Genomic DNA, 24,846 nt, shown 5'->3' on the forward strand with positions numbered 1-24,846 from the left:
ACACAGCTGACTTCTGCCGCGTCACACGTCTCCATCACCGGCCGGGACACTGTAGGGCCACAATGTACAACAACAACAACAACAACTTTTTTTAAAGACAGAGCTTTGGAAGCTTTGGTGTTAAGACTGCAGATCCTGTAATGTTCACTACGACATGTTAGAGGAGGAAAAACATTCAAATAAGTGCAAGTAATATTTGTGTAGAATAAAAAAAAGACGGAAGTGATGTTAAAGTACATCATTACAGCCTCTTATATGTGAAGTTAAAGCTGCAGTGCAATGTGACATTTTATGTGTCCCTCAACTGAAAACGAGATCTGTCAAGCAGTACTATCAGACCTGACTGAGGGAGCATTTGATTGTATACACTGGCAGTGCAGGGACAGTTAAAACTGCTCAATGACTCGTTTTTTTGTAGCATTAGAATTCACCTCTGAAACTTTTTTGCGGGCGTATCTTTGTGTTTTCAGTCATACTCAGACCGTCTCACTTTATTAGCGCATCGTTGTTGTTTTCTCTGTCTGTCTTGATGTCTTGACATAAAACAAATCACTACTTGTGTGCAATGCAGGAATGATGCCAGGCATCATGAGATTTAAGCTGTACTGAGAATGAGAGAGAGAGTCATGTGGAGCTGATTTAGCAACGGTTATTTCTAGAGTTTTATGTACAAAAGTAAGTAAGTAGTTTTATTAACTTTGCTGTCAGATGTTGCCTCTTTTGAAAACTCAGCACACTGAGTTCTACACTCTCAAAATGTCTCTGTTGTTCCGTACGTCTTTTATGTCACATAAACCATTTGCGTACGTTGAAATCAGACCTGTTGGGACGGTGGTGTGCAGAGACCAAATAAAAGTCATGGATAATTCTTCCCACGTGCATTTCAACTAAAATAACAAGTTCTTATTTTGAATTAAAGGAATAGAAAGTTTGTGTTCCAATCTATCGAGTAAGAGTTATACCTGAAAAGTCTACAGTCACAAAGTTTTCACTCTCATTAGAAAATGATTATCAATTGTCACTTAAAATAACTCATTAGTGTAAATTAGTGGAAACATTATATCTTTGAGCTTTTTAAATAAACGTTCAGGAAATTTCCGAGCATTAATGATTATACCATTGTGCAAATGTAAGGAATGGAAACAGCTGGGAGTGACAATTTAGTGACAAGTCATTAAACCACTGCGAAGGAAAGCACAAAAAGACGTAAGAAAAGGGCTTTTTCCAAATTGATCTGGAGTTAAATTCTAAATTAAATGGAAGAATTGACTGCACAGTTTGTCCAACACTTTATTTTTCTGAATTAGCACAAGAGTCATGTTCCTCTCCCGTTGCAACAAAGGGAACCGGCCACACTGCTCCTGTGTGACAGGTGTCAACTTCAGCGCTGCACAAGCGTTCATGGAGCGGGATCTGTGGCTCAGAGTTGACACGAGTAGGTCAAAAATATTTCTACTTTTGTGTGACAGGTTCTGATGAAAGCATTTGACAGCAGGAACATTATGTATTGAACTGGGTTTGGGGTGGGGAATAAATTATTATTGTTCAAATCGGAGCGAGAGAGCTCATCCCAGCACTGCACTTTAATTCTGTCAGGATGCTTGATTGGCCTTGGAAAAAGGAAGACAAGAGCACTTCATGTGGAAAGTCTCTGTCTTTTTTTAGGACGACGACCCTTGTGGGCTTTAGAGAGAGCGATGAAGACAAACTGTTGATGACTGCTTTTAATTCCCAACATGTAGAATAATTGTTTTCCTTCTTTTTCTTGGGGAGGTCCAGAAACAAACTCTATCCATCACGAAGTTTTAGGAGCCTTCAAACTCAAATGTGTCCCGGTGTATTTGGGTGAAAGGTGTCTGGAAGACTGAAGAATCACAGAGGGTGTCAAACATCCCTCTTTGATGCAGCATTGTCTCATTCACGTAAAAAAAAAGAAAAGAAAAGAAAACTAAATTTGCTGCGGTAAATTGCTCCGTGGATGTGGCGGCTGAAACCAATACTGTTTTCTTTGCTTTGCTAATTATTAATTACCCATCCCCATGCATATGTGTTTATTCCTAATTGTGTTTGATGGATGAGTGGCAGTTCTGACACCTCATTAGACCAGATTAATTGAACGACACAATATTTATGTCTCGGCAATGACCAGTTATCCCGCCATCTATCACTGAGATGATCTCGCTGATTGAAAACCACTGGTCCGTGTAATCCTAATTATTTGGAATTAGAAAAGAATTTACAGCGTCTTGTGGCGTTTTCCTGTGATGACGGCAAATTGGAAACATTAAATGCATAACGAGGGAGAAAATGAGAGGAAGACACAATCACGGAATTAATGCGGGTGAATGTCGTCGGAGAAGGAGTGTGGGGGGGGGGGGAGGATGCATAAAATAAACGAGGTTGCGTGCCTTATAGACCCACAGTTTTTCTTTTTTACCGCACGGCACAGGCACAGGCACACACGGCCATGTTTTCGTGAGATTTTGCCACAACATTTGTCTCTTTCTCATAATCCTCACACGCTATGCCCACAGGAACGTCTATTTAGAAGAAGGGTTACCTTTTCACATTTAACTAAACCTGTATATTCTCCAGCTCCCCGCCTGCGCCCCGCCAAACAAGCGTCTGCGGAACATCTCGATCCATATTCTTGTCTTTTATTAAAAAAAGTTGGCTGAGTACTCGGGTGAAAAGAAAAAAAAAAAAAAAAGCATTTTCTACTGAACTTCATATAACCCTTTTTCCTAACTTCTGCAAAGCTTTGCCCCTCATGGGAGGAGCACAAACTAAAATCCAGCATTTGAGCTCACAGAGAAGCAACAAGGCCCAGAAGAGTGGAGCTTTTACTATCATACGGTGGAGGAAAGCCTCAAGGAGCACACTTCTTTCCCAGGTAGCGAGAACTTCCTCAAGCTTATTTTTCCCCAACTTTTCAAGTTTCTAACACTATTAGTTGGTTCCCCTGTGGACTTGAAAGCGGCGGCGTTGATTGAATTAAGCTGTTTCCTTCTTTTGAGACATTTTTGACAAGCGTTCTCACACAGACGTCAGTCACTGCTGAAAGCTGCACAGAGCCAGACAAACACAAACTCAACCTATAATAAATCTACTGACCAGAGACGCTCAGTGGGATACACAATCCAGACATTCTTAGAAGCTGTGCTGCAATACCATTTACACCATAGTATTTTAATCAATTTAACTGTTTGGGGTTGTTTTTTTTTCTTTTTTTTTTTAGATACACGCGGCTCTAAGTCTCTTCCTCGTTTTAAAAATAGGACAAATGGTCTTTTGGAATCAACTGGAGAGAGGTTTAATCTCATTGAACGGAGCCAAAGCCAGACTTGTAGTTCCACACAGTGCAGAATACAAGATTATACTGGCCTGATATAGACCTTCCACCACCCGTTTATTTTTATCCTCTATTAAGGCAGCGATATCCTTAAAGGCTGCCAAAATTATCCTGTAAAAATGCTGACTGGGAAATATGAAAGGTTCCAGGCGGTTCTAGTAAGCAATCTGCGCGCATGGTGGAGCAATGTGACTGCTGTGCTTGCTATACCAACAGGGGTGACCCCGGTTGGATGGAGAGGTGAGACTAAATGAAAGTCATCTCTGGATCTTGTGGGAGCCAAGTCTAGAATACCAAGCCTCTCTTCAAAATGAGATTTACTGCCCACGAAAGGCTGCTTTGCATAAATGTTTGTTTTTAGCATTATATTCATCAGCGGTGTGTGTAAACAGGCCGCGAGTCCCGGCAGTTTAAAACCTACTGGACATCTTTTTCCTTCCTCCTTCCGGAGCGTTCTTCCGGGCTTCATGATTCAGAGCGTGCGCCGCGAGGAACCGGGGAAACGATGCGTTTAAATTCATCTGAGCGACTAAAACTTCCTTTAGAACACGCCACCGAATCCCTAGTCTAAATTTAAGCGGTATCAGCCTCTATTATCCTGCGTAGTGGGAAGAGCTAAGAGGATAATTTACTTATCACACACTCTCTAAGTCATTTTGAAACGGGAGCTCGTGTACTGGTGAACTTTTGTAGTTAACTGTTCCTCAGAGTGAAGTTGGTAATTGAAGAGTTCGCAGAACCCTGTGGGTGTTTGGAGATGTTGAAGTTGGTTTGAGCCCAAGTGGCAGATTTGTGCTCTTTATTCCTTTTTTTTTTCTTCCTTTGTTACAACTGTTATTATAGAGATCAGTGTTTACCACATAAGAGTGCATATTCCTTTTTACATTTTTTAGGTTTTATTTTTTGCCTCGCTCTAGTTCGCCGTTTCAAAATGTTCCAATTTCTTCTCTTTATCGGAACTGTTGCTAATTGATTTTCTTTGTCAAAAATATGCAGCACATTGTTGTTTGTTAAGATTAAGATAAGATAGTCCTTTATTAGTCCTGAAATGTACAGCAGAGACAGTTCAAATAAAGATAATAATAAATAATAAATGTGCATTTTCACATCTGTCAATGTACAATATAGAAAAATAGTCACAACAAGACTAGAAAAAGATAAAAAATATAAATGTATAGGTGCCTTTCAGGACACTGAAGGTCACCGTACAAAGTATAAAGACAGTACACCATGCAAATGTCAAATAAAACACAAGAAACAAGATAAAAACACACCAAGATGAATGAACAAGAAGAATATACAATACATTATAGACATTATAAGGACAGAGTTGGCTTATACATATATATATATTTCTGTGGTTATATAAAATCAATATCATTTTGTACATTAACAATGTTTGGGACAAGGAATAACTGGGTTGTGACCCACTGATGGGAACCTTTGGTTGCCAAATACAATTCTTTTCAGCCTTTTATTAAATAATGCCCATAAAATAATTGTGTTTCATTTATCAAACCCTATCTCTTTATAACCCTATTCAAAATAACACGAGGTGTGTTATAGAAATGTCCCAATGAAAATAAAGCAGGTCCCACATGTTTGGAGACCACTGGTCTGGAAGCGTCAGGCTTTGCCACATACGTACATGCACAAGTGTGATGGCGCTGCAAACAGCTGACATCACGCGCTGCTGTGTTTTTTGCCAGCTGCCGTATTTGAATGAACTTGAGCTGAATGTATTGATCCCCGCTCTAAGCTGCAATGACACAACCTAGCTTCAGTTTAGAGGTGACTCCGTGCAGACCTCCTGTGTAATGCAGGTGACGTCGGCGAGTCGCCGGAGGATTGCGGGCCCGTGTCAAGGAGCCGTTTAAAATTAGAGCGCGGCTTTGCGATTGATTTTGTTTATATTTGGCGTGATTAAAACAACAGTGGAGGCTGGAATCCACAGCCACACTGTTTCCATGGAGCGGAACCCGGGTTAGAAAAATGCCCTCGGGATAATATATGCCATTTGGCGATTGCCTTTAGCCAAAGTGTCTCACCATGATTGAAGACATTTTAATAATGAAGTGTGCAGTGAGAACAATCATGAAAGTGTTGGTCAAGTCTGTGACTCTCTGGAGTTTATAAAAACACGTCTTCTGTGGAACAATCCATTCATTTGTCTTCATTTGAATATGATACATAATGGCAGATAGCAGTTTCTGGACATTTGTCAGTGGTAACACAGGACAATAACAACACCGCCGGCGCGGCATCGTGTGATAGATTGCGATTGGACCGCACGTGATGAAACGGCGTCGCCGCAAACACAAAGTCCACTCACGACGCTAAAAAGAACCCAGCGTTCATTTCCGTCCTTCATGGTGTGAGTCCAGCTCTCAATCAAGCAATCCGAGTCCTGCGACGAGTCCCTGATTAACGCCACTGCTCGTGGAGTTTTGTCTAAACCGTCCGCACTTAAATGAGAAATTAACGGGCAAGAGACAGAAGCTAATGGCATTTATTAACCCAGTGTGAGCGGGCAGTGGGGGCGACTGTGGCCCTCCGCTGTCGCCCGTCTAGTAGCGGTGGCTCAGTCATCACGGCCAAGAGAGGGGAGTGGAACATAATAAAAGCCAACAAATGCACCCAGCTGATTAATGCAGCCCCGTGGCTATAGTAATTATCCCTCTCCACACTCCTCCTGCAGACGAGCCAAACAAGTGTGTGGCAGTGAGAGGGGAATGGATCTGTGGGATTCAGACACTTTATTTTTTTTGTTTTGTTAATTTGGTCAAATATGGAGATAAAGTTGGAGCTTTTACACTTTAGATAATTACAATTACACTCTTATTGTGAAATGAAAAACTCATAGGGATGAAATGACTTCTAGAAAAGAACATGATTAGACTCTTCATAGCGCCTTCTTTAAGGTCATACGTTCATACTAGGGCTGCGACTAACGATTATTTTCATAATCGATTAATCTGTCGATTATTTTCTCAATTGATCGAGTAATCGTTTGGTCCAGAAAATGTCAGAAAATGTTGGTCTGTGTTTCTCAAACCTGGAAAAGGAGGATGTTCTCAAATGTCTTGTCCAAAAACCAAACATTATTCAGTTTGAATGACTTCTTTGTTATATGGAGCAAAAAAAACCCGAAAAGATTCACATTTAAGAAGCTGAAAAAAATCCGAAAGCCTGCTTTGATTCCTGAAAAACACTCAAAATAGTTGGTGATTCATTTAGTAATCGATTAATCGAGTAATTGTTTCAGCCCTAATTCACAAGGAGTTATTTGTAAAATAAGAATTAATATGACACTCCCTTTATAATAACAGTTTCCATGTGCATATTTTGGGTTCTAATACTCTACAAGAAACGATTTTTTTTATTCATGCTGATCAATTTGTCTAAATTGAGGAGAGAAAAAACCCTAATTGGAACAAAAATTGTTTGTTCGGCTATCATTTTCCTCCCTAATGAAAATGTAAATTTGATTTTCTATCGCTTATAAACTAACAACAGCAGCCAAATCTGTTTTTATAACTTTTGTATATTTTACATCCTATAGGTTTTGTTCCTAACAGCCCTTTGACAAATGCACGTAATGTTTGATGAGTGTGATAAGTCCATTAAAACCAACTCTTTAACGCCTTAATGATTCAGGCAGGAGTTAATTCAGTCAAATAGCTTTTTTTAATAAATGCTTTATAAAAATTAAAATATTGTCTTATTTTGTTATTAAAGTTGACAACGAGTGCACGGTGGACACACACACACACGAGCGACACAGTGTCTCCGTGCTGAGGTCAGAGGGTCAGACATAAAAGACCAGTTTGCTCATGAATCAGGAATTTAATTACACACTCCTCACGTCACACGCCGTCCATGTCCCTCAGCCCTGGCACAATATGTAATTACCACGTATTGACAGATAACGATTGGTTCTTTTTCACTTTTCGGAGACAAGCCGCATGATTTGCACGGACAGACGCTCAAAATCCCGGTGTTTCTGATCTGCTCTGAGAAATGTTTCAGTCCATTACAGCTGTGTGTGTTTTTACTCACTCACACACACACACACACATTCAGCTGTGTTTGAGTTTGACTCCAAAGTCCCCTTTTTATATTGTTATTCTCTGCTGAATTGAGGCCAGACTCGTATGAGGAGATGGGGGAATACGCGAGTGAGAGGAAAACAGAGCAAAAACTATTATTAAACATTAACTACTGCCTCAAAAAAATAAACAGTGTTCAAAATCCCAGACTGTGGCTGTGATCTGCTTAAAGAGACACACTCTTGGTCACAGCGCTGCAAATCTGTTTTGTTTAAATACAGACTTAATGATTGGATTACTGTTTCTTGGTTTTGGGGATAGCGTGATAGTGGGATTACAGTGTGTGCACTCAATAGATTTCCTGTCAGATGCCATGAAAACCCAGTGTCCCCCTCGCTGCGTAAGCTGGAGCTGGCCGAGTGGGAGGGAGGCGGATGAGGCGCGGACGTCCAATATGTCCCAACCTCAGCAGGCTGCCAACATATGGTTTTTTTTTTTTTTTTTAAATAAAAACAGTGAAGAATGCACTTTATTAATCAGTGTTTCTGTATAATTAACCAAATCCCCCCTTCATGAAACATAGCATAGCTGAGATGTTATTTCTAATCATTTTCTGCACCACCGTTTAGTCGTCACGTGAAACCATACATGTCGTCCGGACATTAGTCTCCCTCTCTTTCTCTTTCTGCCTCATTAAAAACATAAGCATATCTCCTCTATTGATTATGTCTGGATGTCTTAATCAGATCAGCGGGAATATCCTGGAGTTTTCCCTTCGCGGGGAAGTACATTGAATGACAAATTATTGATCAGAAGTTTCATTCACAATGCGCAGCTCCTTTTTTACATCTTCTTTTTATTAAAGCAATGGCCCCGTGCTCCCGTGACTCTGATACGGGCTGACATGAAAAGAAAATGCTCAAAGTTATAATTCCCTTTCATTTAAAAGACGGTTGGGGAAACTAAAAGTAGTTGCCGAGGCTTCTGGCGACACAGCAACGCTGTGATCAATAAGAGCGTGTGATGGGTTTTGTATCGATCAGGAAAATGTGGGTTGATGAAGTGGGTTGGTGGGTGTGTGTGTGTGTGTGTGTGTGTGTGTGTGTGGGAGGGGAAGCAGCTTCCTTTTTCCTGATGGCTGCCACGTTACACAGACGTGGTAAAAGTGCGCTCAGACTTTTGCTGCCGATATCATTATTAACATTCCTGTCCGGGTCATTATCGCTTTCAGCTCTCCTGCACTCGGCCTCTTCTCGTTTGCTTGATACCCCCCCCCAACGTCGTCATTGTTGCTGAGATGCTGTGGGGCAATCAGTTTTGAAGGAGGCTGAGCATGTGGAAAATAGACAGATCCACGGTGGAGGGAGACGAAAGAGTGCACAGTTAAAGTTTGTGAGCTTTTTCTTGTCAGTTACTGACCACTTTAGTCTGTCTGTCTGTTAGGGCTGAACAATTTATCATTTTCAAACTGAAATCACATTGTTTTTTGTTTGTTGTTTTTTTTTTTTCAAATTCAACACATAAGTATTAGAAACATTTCACATGTTTAAAATCTCTTCTTGCATTATTATAAATAGCTCATGTTTTGATGCTATCTTTCGTGGTTTTAAATAGTTTTCAACTGTAAAATGAGCACATACTGAACAGAAAATCGACCTTTAAAGCTCATCACGATCAGATATTTTACCCAAACCGTTGAGTCATTCTCTCCATCTATCCTCTCGATAGTATCTATAGTATCCGTCGTCTCTGTGTTTTGCAGCGCTCCCCTGTGAATGACTGGACACTGACTGGTTGTCCTCTAGCCCCTCCCTCCACCTTGATCCCTCATGCTCATTGGTTGCTTCCAGGGCAGCCTTCCCGGAACGGACCAATGCTGTCGGCTCCATTTGAACCAAGCCACACCCCCCTGCTCTTAAAGAGCCCCCATGTGTTCAATGGAGACTGGATCCCCTCACTGACTTACTCAGCCTGAGTGTGCTCCCACCACTGCTGCTCTTCATCTATCTGTCTCTCCTATCTCCTGTTCTCTCTCCATCACTCCTCTTGAGCTTCACTCTTCCTCCTCGTCTCTGCACCTCCTTCCTGTTTTTAACCTCAGGTTCTTTTCTCTCTGTATCAGCAATTAAATCCACTTTTCTTCTTCCTCTTCTTCCTCTTCTTCTTCTTCTTCTGCTCTCCATACGTCCTCCTGAGCCTGAGTGAGCGGCACCTGTGCAGAGTGGAGTTCGCGGGGCCGAGGCAGTGCGTTGAACAGGGGAGGGCGGGGATAGAAAACACCCCTGGAACACCTGACTTAACATTTCATCAAGATATGTGGAGACTCAGGAAGTGATCTCCTCCTCCAGCCTTTTTTTTTTCTTTTGCCCTGAGCTGTTTTTCACCTGTTTTGGTCGCAACACCTGGAATGCTTAACGTGGACTGATGGATGTTTCCGAACTGTGCATCCCTGACCCTCTCTGCTATCACAGCCAGTAGGTGCATCTCTGTCTGCATGCTTTTCCATTTCTCCCTTTCTTCCCTTTACTTCTTAAACTTAATCCGTTTGTTTATTTATTTATTTATCTTAAACTAATTCTCACTCGTAAAGTGAGTTATTTGAAAGGACGGGGAGTTCCTCGCCGTGTACGGGACAGCAGAGCTGAGTGTAGTGTCAGTGAGGCTGCAGTAGCTTTGCCCGCAGGGAGTCCAGGTCTGATGTTTGCCCTGCAGCTGTCTAGAAGTGCGGGATCCGGGGGTTTAACCTCGGCCACAGAGGGAAGAGCCAGAGGCACGCTAATGCGAACAATATCCATTCGCGTATTCTTTGGCAGCAGCTGATGTCCGGTGTTGTCCCAGAGACGGAAAACTGTAACTGTCACACTGTCCAGTCTGTGTGTGTGTGTGTGTGTGTGTGTGTGTGTGTGTGAGAGAGAGAGAGACAGAGAACATGACAAAAAAGAGGGCGCAGATCACTCTGTGCAGTTTTTTATTATGATTAAATCATGCATCCTTTTTCATTAATAGTGAAGTATGAGTTAAAAGTGGCTGCGTGTGTGAAGAGAACAGTTCACTCCGTGTGAATGAGGTCAGAGTGATGCACACTCCGCTTCAACATTTTGTGCATTTAGTCAATAGTTGCAGGGATCGAGCAGCTTGCTTTACAGGAAACGATATGTCACAGAAAGTCTCAGTGTCAGTGTTTCCCTGAAAAGACGCTCTCCTGTTAGCCGTGTAACCTGAGGGGAGACCCTTCACCCTGCACCGGGATCCTCTTAATGTTAAGCTCTAGATGGGATTGAAAAGGTTTAAACACGCATGGCACCTTTTTACACGACTGTGATGAGGAAAATGTCACTTTACACGACTCTCTCTGTGTAAACAAAGACACTACAAACTCTCCTGTGTCCTGTGGTGTGAAACATGCTTGTTTTTAATGTGCCTGCACCTGAGCTGAGCTGTTGAAAACAACTCGAAAAGGTAATAAAAAATAACGTTTTTCAATTCTAAAGCTTCAGCTTTTATTTTAATATTTTGTAGTTTTGTAGAATTCTGCTTTAATTGTATTTATTTATTTTATAAAGCTGAAACTATTAAAGCAACATATGGAATATTAAGTTTGACATTTCAGGCTGCTGTATGTGTGCGGTAAGGTGCACACGGTGTGAGACCGTGCTTGAATTTTATTTAATCACAAGTTTAACCGCAAGCATTTTTAAAGCACGTTTGTTTTGATAGCTGACATGAAAAAGCAACAGACTCGGGTTTCGTTTTTTCTTTTTTTTTTTTTAATGTGCTTAAATAGATCACTTTCATATATTGTTTTTAAGTCTGTGAAATTCAATATCGCAATCCATGTGCAGTCGAGAAAAACCCACAACCGCCAGCTCTTCTTTTTCACGCCATCATCACATTTAATACACATCCACAGAAAGAAAACATTTTAACTAGAGTTGAAATAATACTAATAATGTTGCTGTTTGTGTGGTGGATTGTGTGCGTGCGTCTGCATGTTTATCTGCTTATATAGATGCACGCATGTTTGAATGAGGCAGTGTCGTCTTTCATATGCACACGTGCATGTGCACACACATTTTATACATGTGAACGTGGTCGTACACGGAACAGGCTAAATTCAGATTGTCTTGTGTTACAGCAGATTTAATGAAACACACGCACACACACACACATGCAAATTGCGTTTTTGCATAGGTTTAATTTAACTTCTTTAATTGTACTATGTTTTTTTTCAAGGGAAGGAAATCATATGTCGTGTTTCTGAAAATATAAAAAAAAATAAAAAATAAAAAACACCACACGAGCATAAAAACCAGAGGCTCCGACATGTGACGAACAGTAAAATTATCTTCACCTTTAAATGCCGTTCATCATACTGTCAGACACTTTACCACCTGGAAGTGGACGTGGTTGTTAATGCACTTGCACACAGTAAATCTCGGCCTTTAATGTCACATGGAGCTCTACTTAGTTAAGTTTGGCTTCAGGGAATGCTGTTAACCCTTTGAGGGCCGTTGACCACACCACCGACCTCCTGGCCTGAGGTGAGGCTTCTGACGAGTGCTGAGCTCCACTGTCACGCTTTAGAGACACGTTTGTCCCTCTGTGGACAAGATGAGATCATCAGGTATTTCATATTGTTCCAAAATATATAGATTTGATAGAGTGTCCTCTTTTGACCCTTTTCAGAGACAACACAGTTTTTCCTCTGAACCAAATTTTTTTTTAAATTAAATACTATTCTTTCCTGAACTGTTTACATTTTTTTGAAATTGTCAGCGAATTTCCATGTCTTTAAGAATTTTTAATTATTTCTGAATAGCATAACCAAAAACTGCACTGCCATTAAAGCGTGTACACTTTTTAAAAGTCTTCCTCCTCCAGTTATTTTCAACCTTTCAGTGTAGTAAGAGTTTCTCTTAAATACATAACTTTATTTTCTATTGACGATTTTCCTTACAAGCGTTTAAATTACTAATATTCAAAACAGTCAGCCTTATTCTACGTCTGCGATTAGTAGTCGTTTAATTATGTGTATAGCGTTACAACTGCGTCATTTAAACGTAACGTTTAAACGTAGAGTCGCTCCAATAAATCAGATTAAAAATAAAACAGACAAAAAAAACAATTTCCACCTGCTGGTCACATACTGTAGATGTCCTTCACAAGCAAACAAACAGGAATGCACAAGCACAAGCGCTCACACACATGTATACACACACACACACACACACACACACACATACAAATGAGAGCAAAGAATCACACACTGACCTGGGATCTAATTTTAGCGGTGCCATATCATGGAAACACCTGACTGTGTCTGTTAAGAGGAACACATCATCTTGTCATGCCTCGCATCTCCATTTATTACGTGTGTGTGTGTGTGTGTGTGTGTGTGTATATATATATATATATATATATATATATATATATATATCTATTATGTGCATGACAAACATTTGTAGTCATCTGAAAAGTAAATAAAAATGAATAGATGAGGTTCAACTATTTCCACCTGTCAAAAATTGTCCTTTGTCAACATAGGAAAAAATATGCTGTGTCAGAAAAATGAATTTACAGCAGATTATTTCAATTATAAGTGTGGAATATTTGGATGGTGGTCAACAGACACACGGATTTGGGAATTATAAATGTACAGCAACTGGAATGAAAAACTGAATTTTGATGACAGCGCTAATTTCACAGTGTGCTGCTGTGTTTTCAGACACATTTTTCCGGCGATATTTGAGACGTTAGTGGCAAATATGAGGCCTCATCGCCGCGTCTTTGTTCTTCAGAAACCTGGGGTTTTTTTTGGCATGACAGAAGTAGAAGTAGAAAATAGTCTGTGTGGACAAAGTTTTGCTGCTTCAGCTCGTTGTTAAGTTGTGAGGTCCGTGTTTGGAGTTCAAAAAAACCACTTACCTCAGTGTGACCTGTCCCCGCCTTAAAGTTTGAAAGAGTTGGTTGACGAGATCGTTGGAAGCAAGTGTGGCGTGAAAGAGGTGAGGGAGCAGGTGTTGGGGCAAGTTGTGTGTGGGGGCAAAAAAAAAAGCCGCTTTGCTCCAACTTGAGAAAAATAATTACCCCGCGATTAAAAAGAAGACAAAACACAGAAACTGGACCTCGTTTTTTTTTTTTTTTTTTTGCCGTGACACTGTGTAGTGTTTAGACTGTCATGTTTATTAATGGCGACGGCTGCTGCATATATGGGGGTACGGCCCGGCTCGGTGGTAGCGAGTGCTGCTGTGTGACAGAATGAGAAGAGAACTAACTTCATTACGTGTCGTGACCCCCTCTTGATATAGATATATCCTTTAGGCGGCCTGTCAAGGACTCTGAATTCATCAGGATGTAGATGGACGCTTTTTTCCGCGGCCACTATTCAATCAAAATATGAATATGGCTCTGCTGGTCTCCCTGCAGCAGTGGGGGACTTCTTAGAATGAGTTTGTTTTATTGATCAAATGAAATTAACACACACACACAGAGAGAGTGAGAGAGAGTGAGAGATGGAGAAGCAGTACGTCTAATCATGGAGTGTGGGTCAGCCAGCATGTTTAATTTAATGGGCCTCGTCATAGTTTCACAACGTCTCACATTGTGAACTTAATTCCTCTTCAGCACGTTAATTTGCATTGTGTCAATTGACTGGAGTGCTTACTGTATCAGCTTGAGTCGCACTTGATATTCAGCCCATGCCCTAATACCATTAGGCAAATGTAAAGTTGTGTCATTTACACATTTGAGGGGGAAAAAGGAGAGAGAGGGAGAGAGAGAGAGAGGGGGAGAGGGAGAGAAAAGCCAATTTGCGCTGGACAAGACTGGCTTGTGATTATCAGTGGATGTTATTACTGTGGAGAGGCAGACGTTTGAAGGTTATGTTTCTGGGCAGTAATTGAAATGCAAAATAACATTAGGATCGATGGCCATCTCTGTTTATTTATGAAATCAATAACGTAACTGTCCCTCATGAGTCCCCCTCTGATTCCCAATGACGGCTTAAGTCCCCGCTCGTTTATTCTTTCTTCCCCCCCCAACCCCATAACCTCCTGTTCTGTCTCTCTTTTTAAAAGGCAGTTAGGCGAGTGTTTGACTTTGCAGAGAGAGCAGTTTCCTGGAGGTGGTGGTCGGGTATGTAGATGGAGGATGGGGGGGGACAGGGGGACGGGGGACGGGGGCGGTGAGACGATACTCCAGGTAAGAAGACATCATCCATGTGGGAAATCTATGCAATCTCTGCCCGTGGCAGTGACATTGAAGAGGCCATATGCTGGAGTTTCTGTGTACAAGTGTGTGTGTGTGTGTGTGTGTGTGTGTGTGTGTGTGTGAGATAAACAGTAAAAACATAGTTATTAACATAATCAGAACTGGGACTTTCAAAGCAAAGGTTTAGAGCAATTTCCACTCATTTTAATAAACACAAAATATTTTTGTAATTTCCTACTTGTAAGAGATCAGTCTTTGATGCACTGTGAGGACCACTTTGTTGTTTGACTGTGTCCCACAGGGTGTGCATTTACAGAAAAAAGCCTTCACAATAAAAGCACACGTGAATGTCAACTTTCACAAAATCTAAAACTTATAAACAATTCTTTGCCAAACTCATCGACTCAATCAAGGCTTGTGAGCTGAGTCATTTAGCAGCAGCATGACATACGGATGGACATTTTTACAGCTATTTTGAAATTTGTAGTGCACATGATGACTAATTGTTAGAAATTAAAAAATTAAATAAATGCAAGGGACAAAAATAGGAAAAAAAAAACAAAGTGAGAAAATAACATTTACAAAATGTGCCCAGTCCAAAATGAGCTGAGTAAGAATTCTCAAGCTTCTGTTGCAGTCATTGATTAACAAGGGGAAAGAGAGAGAGAAAATGGATCCCTGTAGGAATTATAATCTGTGGACATAACCATTCAGGACAAATAAAATGACAATAACCCGATTTTTAACGTTTACGAAAGATACGCACGAGCGATGAAGACAAACCTTTTTTTTTTCCATTTTCCTTTATTGTAAAATCAACATTTTACATCATGTCTCTTCTTCTGCTTCTTCTTTTTTTTTTCCATCACTCACAGCAGCACTTGAACGGTGCGTTTCCGATTTTAGAGCGCACGCTCAGATTTCCTTTGCTGACCTTCATTTGTGCTAACGCCGTGCCCGCGCGCATGTTGTTGTTACTACTTAACACTTGGGCGACACTCACTCGCCCATTTTCCCGCTTGCATGACCATTCATTTCCCAGACACTGCGGCTGCGGACTAACAGTGTAATCTATGTGTCAGGCAGGGAAGGGGCGCTCCGTTTAAAGCTGATAGAGTTTGCCCCAAACAAGGACAGCCTATCATAGAAAGATTAATGAACTAATTTCATGCATGGCTCCTTGCCTCTGTCCTTCTGCGCTTCCATGTTCGACTGTGTGTTCAGCACCATGATTTACGCCGCGTGCCTCGCTACAAGCTTAACCCCGAGCTTAACAATAATATTTCCTCCCTCTGGGAAAATACATAGTAAAATATAAGGAACTAGATTCTTTTTTTTCTTTCTTCACATTAAAAGGACAGCATGAGGTCACTGTGGAGAATTGTTTTGAGTATGCGTTTTAGATGTGCTGTGTTTTTTTTTTTTTAAGTCTTGTGAAAATTTATTGTGCTGAAATTTGGAGGCTGGAAAATGTATTTCATGGCTTAGAGAAGAAGAGGAGGAGGAGGAGGTGGATGGATTCAGGATTTATGTGGGGAAGCAACGGATCTACAGCACTGCCAGCATGAGGACACATGCCAAAACACACACATGTACACACACATCTAAGCTGTTCTAGCGGGACATTTTCACACCCATCACGGTGTGGTTCGAAAAAAATTGAATAAAAGGAAAAATTTGTGGTCGTGCGGCGTCTCAATCGTTTATTTCTTTTTAACGCGGCGTTGTGTGGAGACGCTCTGGTTCCGTCTGAAGCCTGTGTGTCTGCTGCACTCAGCCGTCTATTGTGGAAGTGTCTGGGCCTCAGAGAGCGGCGGAACAGAGGCGGCAGGTGACCTTCACGTCTGTCTGATGAGTCCTGCTCGTCTGCTCAGTTTGTACCATTTTTCTGCGCAGCCGAGCAAACACCACCCCATTAGATGTTAGGTACAACACCTTTCTGTGTGTGTGTGTGTGTGTGTGTGTTGTTGCCACGAGTCGGGCTGTGCTCAGGAATCTCTGTCTCTTTATTATAAAGACGGGAAAAGCAAACTATAAAACTATGAAGCTATTTCTGTTCACACGAATTGGTGGTTGGTGCCATTATTTCATTTTGACAGATTTGAAAGGACCCATTAGAAATTTCCATTAAATCTAACAAAAAAACATCTCCCCAGCGTTACTGTGTGCTAAGTGTGGAATGAACTACTTTTTACATATGCCACAGTGTTCTATCCCTTTGGGAATCCCCCCCTATCTGGCTGTGATGATGTATTAACTGTTACCATGCCGCTCTCTCTCTCCCTTTATCTTTCTCTCCCTCCCCTTCACCTCATATGGGAGAAAATAGAGCTTCCAGTTGTCCATATTTACATGCTGATTGCTAATAAGATTCAACACGGGTCCCTGTGAGTCTGTTTTTTAAACCGCAACAGCCACAAAATGACGCTTTATCGCTCCATCTCACACTATGTTAACAGTCCTGACTGATTAAAAATGCATAAGGAATGTCTGGGACCCGAAACAGGAGGGTTTATTTTTTCATGCCTCATCTGAAACAGGAAGGAAGCAGAGGATCAATAGATCTGATCTGGGCCCAGGGGTAGAGGCTATCTCCTCCCTGCATCCCTCTCTCCCTCGCTCTACTCGCTGCCCGTTAGCTGTTAAAAGAGAGGTTTCATGTTGTCAGGGCCTGATGACTTCATGGCTTTATATAAACACTTATGCAAAGAGGCAGCAGCGGAGGAGGGGAAATACATTTCCAGCCACAACAGTTAATGTTTTTTTAAAAAAAACGGTCAGGCCCTGGCAACGAAACACGACAGCGTCGCAGGAATCTGGTGAGCATTAATCTCTCGTTAGTTTCAGACATGGCTTCTTAACGTGGCTTTTCCACAGCGCTCACTCTCAACATGGACCAGGACTGATGTGGTGTGACATCAGTGACGGACAGACGCAGACGTTCTAACACTGACCCAAGTCGTGATTCATGCTCTGGAGATTCATGCGCTGTTCAAAAAAACCACTGCAGCAGCAACAACAACAACAATATCTGATCGTAACTTTGGATCCTCTTGCAGCTTCAAAATAAAACGCCCCGTTGTAAAACACACTTTAATCGTTAAATAAAATGAAGTCCGACAGACTCTTTGGTAAACTTTGATAACACGGGCTCATATTCCGTCATTACAGTCACAGTGAAGTCACTTTTATTCGCGTTTGCACTTTATTTGTACCTGTGCAGAGATGTGAGATTTGTGCAGAGACGTGCTTTAGGTGCCACTAATGAAGAAATATGAAGAAATAGCAGAACCACTGCGCCAATACTGTAATAAATACATTTTATATGAATAGATAGATAGATAAGGTGCATTATTACTTGGAACAATGCTACTTTTAGGACTGCTCAAAATCACTGTGTAGATGAAAATAAAATGAAAGGTTCCAGGTCGCCCTCAGCCTCTGCATTCTCTCTCTCCCTCTGAAGTCCATTGTAATCCAGTATTGCACATTCACTGGCAAACGAACCCGGACTATTGATTGGTTCATGTATTACCCATGATCCTCCACATGCTGAGTGTAACACCTCTCCCTCTGTCCATTAACAGTCTTCTGAAGTTTCATTCATTCACTTAGCGAGTGAGCAGACGACCCATTGTGGGCATTGTTTGCAAGATGTATGGGGCATCTGTTGACATGGTCATTAGTTACCATTTTGCCTGAGAGAAATAAGCTACCGTAGTATATCACTTGGCATTCCAACACATTAATGGCCCGTGTTCGTAACATAATCTATCAAACTCGGATGAACCGGCGCGCTCCATCACAGCTGATGAATCTCTCGCAGGATAATCAGACGATGATGGAGGAAAGCAACGTCCAGTAGATCTTGTCAGACATGTTAGTGGTGATATTTTGGTTGTGTGACTTGTGCTGACTTCAGCGCTGGGTTTCATGTTTTCTCAGCGTTCTCGAAAATCGACGCCAACTTCCCTGGATATTTGGATTCATCAAGGCGTTAATAATCCTTTTAAAAGGTTGATGTTTTGAGGTTCTGTGGGAGCAGAGGTGGAAAGTAATGGATTACATTTACTCGCGTAACTGCAATTGAGTAGGTTTTTTGTGTACTTATACTTAAAAATTTGTAATTTGACTTTTACTTAAGTATGTTTTCTTGCATGTGCTGTACTTTTAATTAAAACAATAAATGTGAGATTTTTGTCCTTTGGCACGACACAAGAACCTAAGTTAGTTACTAAGTAACTACTACTCAGTCAATTTTAAACATCCTGCTTTTTTTTTTACTGTAACTTGAGTACGTTTGCTTGTACTTAAGTCAAATTTAATCAAAATAGTGGTACTTTAACTTGAGTAGAATAGTTCAGTACTCTTTCCACCTCTGTGTGGGAGTCATTGTGTTGTAAAGTCACTCCCGAATCCAAGAGATGAATTAATTTGTTTGTCTGTGATAATCACATTTAGTCAGTACTACATGTTACTGTGGTTCCGGTGTCCTCAGGTTTGACTTTAGCACAGAAACTAACCTCGGCTCTTGCGTGTGTGTGTGTCCCCCCGCAGGTTGCTAACCAGAATGCCCGCTGAGGACCGACACCTCTCCTCGAGCTGTGGTTCCTACGTCAAAACCGAGCCTTCCAGTCCTTCTTCCTCACTCGTCGACACCGGCAGTCACCACAGTCCCAGCGGCAACTCCGACGCCAGCGGTGGTTACATCAACGGCAGCGGCGGACGCTCGCACGCCCTGGACTCCCCGCCCATGTTCAACCCGGGCATGCTGGGAGGCGGCAGCGCCTGCCTACGCCGCTACGAGGAGTGCTCCGGCGGCATGGCGGATGACTCGACAATCAAGTGCGAGTACATGCTCAATGCCATCCCCAAGAGGCTGTGCTTGGTGTGTGGCGACATTGCCTCGGGCTACCACTACGGGGTGGCCTCCTGCGAGGCCTGCAAAGCCTTTTTCAAAAGGACGATACAAGGTATTTCCCCACTTCCTCTTTTTCTTTTTCACTGGCTCACCTGAGCTAATTTTCCGTATCGTTGTGCTCTCGGTTTGACCTGAGAAAATTGTATTTTCTGTCATTTCCCGGGTGGTTGAATATTCGGAAGAGTTACCCATTCAGCCCAAGAGGACTGTCGCAATCCAAAAGCAATTTTTTGGGTGATTCTGGGTGACACACAACACTTTACATTCCAACTCAGAAATAGCATAGCAATCATTTCATAACAGGGGGGTAATACTAAAATAATACAGCTATTTTTAAAGTTATATCCAAGCTTGATAATAACTGATACATGATAATAAGGAGATAATATTCCAGAAATAACGCGACACGGTTCGGAACAAGGGGCGTTTGCATGTGCTCTCCGTTTGTTTCTCCGTGTTCTCTGGTTTCCTTCCACCGTCCAAAGACATGCAGATTTGACGATTAGGCAAACTGGACACTCTGCATTGACCATAGGTGTGAGTGTGAGAGTGAATAGTTCGCCCTATGTCAGCCGGGATTGGCACCAGCGCCCGCCCGCGACCCTCATGTGGAGGATAAAGCGGTAGAAGATGAATGAATGGATGAAGGTAATGACTTGCTAATGTGGATAACTATAGGCTAATAACTTTACATGGGAATTAGCAGGAGAACACATTTGGTAATTACTGATCATGGATTTGAACTCGTCCTTAGTTATTCCCCACACTCTGTATGTTTTCAAGGTTCTGTTGTTCATGTCTTGCTTAATGATATGTTAATCAAGGCTAGAAAAAAAAGGAATGTTACCATATTATTGCTAGAGCTGAAACAATGAATCGATTCATCGATCATTAATCGATTACTAAATTAATCGACAAGTACTTAATCGTTTGGAAGCTTTTTTCATGATTGAAACCATTAAATGTGAGTACTTTCTTCATTTCTTTCAACATTAATCGAGAAAATAATCGACAGATTAATCGATGATGGAAAATAATCGTTAGTTGCAGCTCTAATTATTACTGTAATTTAGAGTAGAGTTTGTTTCATTAAGCTTACTATGATTGTTGTCAGAATAGCATATTGACCTGATGAGGAACCCCAGCTCTCACAGCTCACTGTAGTGATTACAGTGTCTGCAGCAGACAGCAGAGAACCACACTGCAAATCCGATCTGGGCTATGATGATTATTATTATCATCATTATTATCATTATTATTTTTATTCCTGCATGTGAATCATACATTTGGCATGAGCTCTGCCATGTGTGGGATCGGTGCCACAGTAATCACTAGGACAGAGATGATGATATGAGACGCAGAATTTTGAATTTCATCCACTGCATTTACGTCTGCAGACATGAGGTCACATTAGTGAGGCCACGCTTCCATTTTTCCTCTGAATTACCAAAGCATCTTCTTTTCCTCGATAAATACGAGCGTGTGCATTACTGCCTGCATAAGGTATAATATAGTCACTTTATTTTTACTTCTAAATGGAGTTGGATATGTTATCACAGGAGATTTCCGTTACACTGACAAAACATGAATCCAGTGGTGACAGTTTCTCTCGGTAGCTCAAACGTCTCTATTGTTTTAAAAGCCGTGATATTTGTGGGGTTGTTTTTTTGTTCCGTGGTTAAGATTTACAAGACAAAACCCTCGCACAGAGCAACAGAGCCCAGACTGTAAACACTGCACTTCACTGTGTGACTTTGTGTCGCCTCGCTCTTCTCTTCCCTCCTTCCTCTCTCGTTCTCTCCCTCCTCACTCTCCTTCGCGGAGGACGGGCTCGTAATGAACCTAATCTGTCCGTCATTCGTCCCGAGCCGCGGGAGTTTCAGTCAATAACAATCAGTGTTGGGTGACTGTAATTAAGAACCAGGCATTTCATTGGGAGAAAGTCAAGGTGGGAGGTGTGGATCTGTTCTTGTGCAATCCCCCCCCACCTCACCCACCCACCCCAGGCGCCTCCACCCAAGAGGGAGGAGATGGGGACCAATTAAAAGCTCAGGCACGCGTTTGTTGGAGCAATAGCAGACGAAAGGGACGAGAGGAGCGGGACGTCGAGAAGTCCTCTAAATAAAAGGCTGAGGGACAAGGGACAGGAGGGACATGGTCACTCAGTGAAAGGAGAAGCAGCTTTAATGGAATGGTAATCAGGGAGGGGGGGTCCCGGCCTCGGTAAAGGAGGAGGACAAGGAGAGGTCCAGCTTGAGTGGAGATGAGCGTGTGGATAATAGCATGGCATAATAATATATCAAAATTTAGAGGGAAAATAAGAGAGGTTAAGGAAGGATATTAGAGTGGTTGAAATGTCCTTTGAGGAATAAAGGTGGACACAAGACCTGATTAACTAAGAGGGTACGCCGACAGTGGGCTTTTAGAGGTAGGCAATTTAAGACTTATTCTGGGTCCCCAGTGCTACCCCACCTCAACACACACACCACTTTTTTTTTTAACCATTCAGGTATTAAATGTTTTCTTTATAACATACAAATGAATTTGACCCTCCTTAAACTGACAAAAATCATCCATCCCAGCATTTTCTTACATGGTATGATATTAAATTCATATACGTTTATCGTGTGTTTAAGAATCAGATGTCAGCAAGAGACGGTGAAGCGAGTGGAAGACTGAAATACTAAATGATTACTAACATATGAATACGAAACTGTTCATTTTGTTGAATTTCAGGTGTAATAGTGAGTGTTAAAGTAAGATTCCAAGTGTGTATGCACAGATGAAGTCGTTGACAGCTGCAAAACAATCCGTTAAAAAACATAAAAAATGAAACACTGAAGTTGTACTAAACAAGAAATGTTGTGTGTTATCAACCATCAGTCAAACTGGGACAGTAAAACACATATTTTTTGCCATTTGTGCATTGCATTGTGGGATATTAGTCAACAGTTCTCTGTGCTCATTTACTGTGTAAACACACATGCACATATTAGTTTAGTACGTTAGCGTGTAATGCGAGTTCTGCGCGTCATTACACGATCAAAGCGAAGCACGGACAACATACAGTGACTTAGTGGTGTTCTATGTGCTCTGTATAATTAGTTTGTGCACACAGCACATGTGCTTTTATCCACACATGTGCGCGCTGCACTGTGCTTTATTCTCCCCCTGCTGCTGCCTCTCAGTTTAAAGACTTAAGCCACGCTGAAACCAGCAGCGGCCTCTGCCAACGTGCTGGCGCGGTGCCGCCGGCCCCCTCACTGTGCATGTGACCCTGCTGGCAGCAGCGATTCCAGGGATCCTGACAAATGTTGGCACCTTCTCGTCGTCCAACAGGGGGTTGGTGTGTCTGTGTGTCTGTGAGGCAGGGGCAGAGCAGGTCTGGCAGGTCTGCAGCATACAACACCTGGTTTGCTGTTTTTAGGTATCATTAATACATGAACTGGACTTACGGGACATTACTTAAACATTCAATCAGGGGATTGGGATACTTGGGAGGATTTGTCATTGGATTGTCTGGGTCACGTAAAAAAAACTTTTTGAAGTGAGCGTGTAATGATCCCTGAAAGAAACTGTTAACAGGAACCTGGTGAGAAAGACAGGCAGCAGATTCAATATGTCTGCGTTTCAGGCTGTTTTTGGACCAGAGTGATTAAATTGCATAGGAAATATTTCCAGTGTGAGCCAACAGCCGTCGAGACGGACTTGAATAATACATCGAGCTTTGCTACATGATACCGGAGCTTTGAAATGGCCAATCTAACAGCAGCTCCGGGTCGTTACAGGAGAGCATTATGCAGAACGCCCGGCTGTGTGTTGTCGAGGGAGGGCAGCCTTCCCATCATCCTTTAGGTGAAGAAGGATGGGCTGGGAGGGGTCGTGGCGAGCCTTTCAGGGAGGACGCTCTGCATTAATGAAGCTCATTTATCTGAGAATCAAAATGGGGGTGGGACTATAGGTGCTTTTTACACGTCCCATCAAAATGCCACCAAACTGTCCTCTCCTTGTCACGGGGGGGTCACCTTGGGACAGGTGTGTGCATTCATGCACACGTGTGTGTATTTCCTCTTTTCCATCATATCATCCCTCTCTTTTTCATACACACAAACACAGGTTTAATGACGGCGTGTTTTTTGTCGTTCCTCACAGGTAATATCGAGTACAGCTGTCCGGCCACGAACGAATGTGAGATCACCAAACGGAGACGCAAGTCGTGCCAGGCCTGCCGCTTCATGAAGTGTCTCAAAGTCGGCATGTTGAAAGAAGGTGAGTCCTCCTATTCTATTAAAGAAATCCTTTCTGTTTTATGTCGTTCTTACGACTTGTTCTCACTCACAACATCGCATGTGAGAATCTAAAGGAATCTGTGTTTCATTGTTCAGTGTTTTTAAACCATTCACCGTGGAAACATAGAGGCGCTGTTTTGTTGTTTTCGCAACATATTATAGACTAGAATTAACTGATAATAGAATATTTGTTAGTGGCAACCCTGGTGAGGTTTTGTAAAAGGGGGTTATTAGGTTTATAAATTGAAAAATAATAACAATAAAAGTAGTATTGACAAGACTGCTAATTTTGTTATCGGGATAAAATATTACTCTTGTTCTTCTTATTTCTGTCTTATTATAGGATAAAGAAGTTATGGAACTAAAAGCAAAAGTCTTTTACTTTATATCTTATATTGTATAAAATTACCTAAACAATTTTGTCATTTAGACAAATAAAAATTAAACTTATTGTCAACTTTGACTTTGGGTCCTTTCACACATTAGCTATAAGAGTTACGCCGAGCACCAGCAAGCCCAACACAAGTGACTTTGTTACACTCGACATTTCCTCCATTCACTACCATGTTGTTTTTATAACAAACGTGTTAATCATTAAATAAGGTATGATCAGGTATTTTTTACCAAGAAATAGTTTCTTCAGAGGTTCATTATTAAGATTTAAATGCACAGAAACATGTGTTTGATCTGCTCATGTTGCCTTGTTACTACCTAGATAATCTGCCCAGCACCTGCCGGCTTTTAAGCAAATAGGCAATGGCACTCTGATTTGTTTGCCACTTATTCCGTTCAAAAAACACCCGTGATTAATTACAATCCTAAGTACAACCCTTTATAAATGATAACGCTCCGTGCAGTGGCCATTTAACTACAGCAAAAGTGGATTTGGACACGCCCTGGTTGCACTTGTGCCGCGCACTTTACACCATGTACTTAGGTCGTTAAAATGGAGCCTTACATCTGTTCCACTCTTAAGGGCTAAAAAAGCTGGTCAGAGATCAGATATTAAAGCCAGCTGCTGCCTTG

The 24,846-nt window shown here is 41.7% G+C and overlaps 1 protein-coding gene across 4 annotated transcripts in view; it reads left to right on the forward strand.

Annotated features, from left to right (window-relative positions):
- Positions 1-24,846, forward strand: part of LOC131443659 (steroid hormone receptor ERR2-like) — a 105,180-nt gene that overhangs the window by 59,530 nt on the left and 20,804 nt on the right. For 2 of the 4 annotated variants that reach the window (XM_058613481.1, XM_058613482.1), the window contains exons 2-3: positions 19,168-19,583; positions 23,684-23,800. In XM_058613481.1, coding sequence (XP_058469464.1) covers positions 19,181-19,583; positions 23,684-23,800 — 520 coding nt within the window. In that variant the 5' untranslated portion in view covers positions 19,168-19,180. Of the gene's footprint in view, positions 1-9,359; positions 9,880-19,167; positions 19,584-23,683; positions 23,801-24,846 lie in introns of those variants that run through there. The other 2 variants (XM_058613480.1, XM_058613479.1) reach the window with 2 other exon arrangements.

The sequence above is a fragment of the Solea solea genome, chromosome 17 (assembly GCF_958295425.1).
Source record: "Solea solea chromosome 17, fSolSol10.1, whole genome shotgun sequence".
NCBI classification, from domain to species: Eukaryota; Metazoa; Chordata; class Actinopteri; order Pleuronectiformes; family Soleidae; genus Solea; species Solea solea.